General features: G+C 31.2%; 1 protein-coding gene across 1 annotated transcript; it reads right to left on the reverse strand.

Annotated features, from left to right (window-relative positions):
• Nucleotides 1-469: 469 nt before the first annotated feature.
• LOC125494874 (uncharacterized) lies at nt 470-2,107 on the reverse strand. The gene has a single exon (XM_048638736.1). It carries the CDS (start codon nt 2,105-2,107, stop codon nt 470-472), a length of 1,638 nt encoding a protein of 545 aa, XP_048494693.1.
• Nucleotides 2,108-3,087: the final 980 nt, after the last annotated feature.

The raw sequence follows: 3,087 nt of genomic DNA on the forward strand, positions 1-3,087 counted from the left end.
TTGTTAGAGTCCTAAGTTACATGCACACCAAACAAGTCAAATGATGAATTTTTAATATATCTTCTATTAGTCCAGAGTTGCATAGTTCAAATTGGTTATATGCATTTTGTGTGTTATGAGCTCTAAACAAGTCAGAAGTATTATGTGAGTGGAACAACTTATAACTAATAACTAATATAAGTCCTTCAATAACTTGTAATACTATCTTCTTTTACAACACTTTCACCTACCCCTCTAACTTTTACAAAAAGTTGTAATACTATCTTCTTTTACAAAAAGTTGTAATACTATCTTCTTTTACAAAAAGTTGTAATACTATCATTTTTTACAAAAACTTGTTGCTTTAGAATAACTTTCAATCTTTACAAAAACTTTTACCTATTTCCTCCAATATCCTCTATCACCATTTGTTGTTTCATTTACTCTTCTCTTCTTCTGTTTTGTCTCCTTGCATTGTCGCCCTTCTTAGTTACTCTGCCATGAGCTCTTCATCTGGATTTGGTGGCCCACATACAATTCCTTCATCTAGTAACTTGACTGTGTCAGTTACCAACTGTTGTGGAACATGAACAACAGTTGGTAATTGCCCCAACCTGTCCAATTTTTTCTTGCCAATGTGAGGATTCTTATAGTTGTTTCCACCCTTAACCTTTAAGATTTCCAACATAACAAGCTTGAGATGCAACCATGTGTAATTTATGATTCTAGGATCATAAACATTATAAGCTTCCTCTACACTTTCAATGAGCTCATCTATTGTGTTTGGGAATTGTTGGTGTTGAATTGACTGTATTGCTTTGAAAAATCCCAAATCCAAAAGATTTAGGTCAGGGGATTGTGCTGGTTGACATACAAGATGCATATCAAAACCATCTTTTCTTGCTGCTTCCAAAAACTCTGCATCATCTGGAAATATATGTGGTCTGGCATTATCTTGTTGTATCCATATTGTTTTGCACCTATTTGCTGGCCACTTTTCTTTTATTGATGGTAACAACTTGTTGATAATCATTTCTCTGATGACTTGTTTGTTGATGTGTTGCTTGGCTTTGGTCTCTATAGTGCCCCTGTCTCTGTTTGCACTCCATCTTTGTGCTGGAACTTTGTCTACAAAAGGATAAATGCCAATTTTTCCATAAAAAATGAGTTCCCTATTTTCTTCAAACCATGGTTTACCAATGGCACCCATGAACATGACCTTAGTCATGTGACTTTTTGACTGACATGCCCTATAAGGATCTTCTTCATCTGAGAGAAGATAGAACCTTTGAGTGATCCTACTCATAAAAAACCACTTCTCGTCAATGTGAATCATGTTTTGTAGAAGGTCAAATTTGGGTCCCTCATTCACCGTCCTGGGTATGATATTGCCCATCACAAACTTAAGCCTTTTAATTTTGTGCTCAGCTGTGAGCTTTGGTTTTATAGAATTTGTGTGGGATCTTATGATACCCTTTTTTACCAGCCTATAAACTGTTGAAGGACTCACCTCCAAAGCAGCAGCAAAAGACCTTAATGTTGTCCTCTGTTTTAAAGGCACAGCTAGAAGCATGTCATCAGTAATTAAAGACTTCCTTCCACACTTGTATTTTTTATGTGACACATTCACCTCTTCACCAGTGAGTTTCTGATTTTTGGCTTGTCTCCATATTCTTGTTATTGTTGACCTGTGCACTACATATTTTTCGGCTAAAAACATGTTGAAACCCCTTGGAAGTTTGAAATTTATGGCAGCCTCAAACATTTCAATTGCAATTTGTGCCCTTATATTGTTAGGAATCATTGGTTTTTTATTTGATGTTGTTGTGTCAACACTAGGTTGCTCTAAAGTTTCTTCATCAATTTCATATTGAAATTCATTTTCAGAGTCAGTATCAGAGACATACCATGGTTCATCATCATCATCATCATCATCATCATCACTGAATCTGTTAATGGCCTCCTCCAAAGATAGAAGTTCATCCACTGATATGTTAGCTTCATCACATGAATTTGAATTGTTACTTGAATGCAGTTCTTCAAGGGCCAGCAGCTCTTCCATAGCCATGTCATACTCATCTCCAACACCATTTGCCATTAGATATGCCATGAAATCATCATCTTCCATCTGTTTTTTTTTTTTAAATATGCCTAAGTGCAGTGTGTGCAGTGAATGTGAAGTGTGTGCTTGAGTGATTTAGAGAGTGTAATTGTCTTGTTGTGAGTGATTTTTTTTGAAGTTGTAATTTTTCATACATACAGTGAGCTTTTATAAGGACCCAAAATGTAGTGCTGCTGTGTTTTTTTAAATTTGGTGGGAAAATTCAAAAATTTGGGGAATTTCAATTAAATGTGCGTACAGTTGGTCCCCTCCCAATTTTCCCCCTCCCTTTTTAGTGTACTAATACAACAGGTGGTCCCTCCTCCCTTTGCAATTAAAAGATGAATTAATGGGGAGAAAAGTGGTCCCAATGTTTCTCTCTCTACCTTTATTAAAACCTGTGCCATTTCTCTATGTAGCATCAATAAAAGCACGGAGGAAGTATCCCTCTACCATATTATTATTATTATTATTATTATTATTATTATTATTATTATTATTATTATTATTATTATTATTATTATTATTATTATTATTATTATTATTATTATTATTATTATTATTATTATTATTACTATTACTATTACTATTATTATTTATTATTATTATTATTATCATTATTTATTATTATTATTATTATTATTATTATTATTATTATTAAGAATAATAATTATTATTATCATTATTATTATTTAATATTATTAATATTACTATTTATTATTTATTATTTATTATTTATTATTATTATTATTATTTATTATTTTAATTATTATTATAATTATTTTATTGTTTTATTTATATTTATTATAATTATTTATTTTTATTTAAATTTTTATTATTTATTATTTTTATTATTTGTTATTATTATTATTATTAAATAATAATAATAATAATTTTCTATTTTCTTTGATGTTCCTAACCAAACAACATTTTTAATCAAAGGGAAACCCTTTCCATTCCTCTTGTAACCCTTTCTCATACCCTTTCCCAATCCTCTCAACGAACCA

This window comes from Beta vulgaris, chromosome 2 (assembly GCF_026745355.1).
Source record: "Beta vulgaris subsp. vulgaris cultivar EL10 chromosome 2, EL10.2, whole genome shotgun sequence".
NCBI lineage: Eukaryota > Viridiplantae > Streptophyta > Magnoliopsida > Caryophyllales > Amaranthaceae > Beta > Beta vulgaris.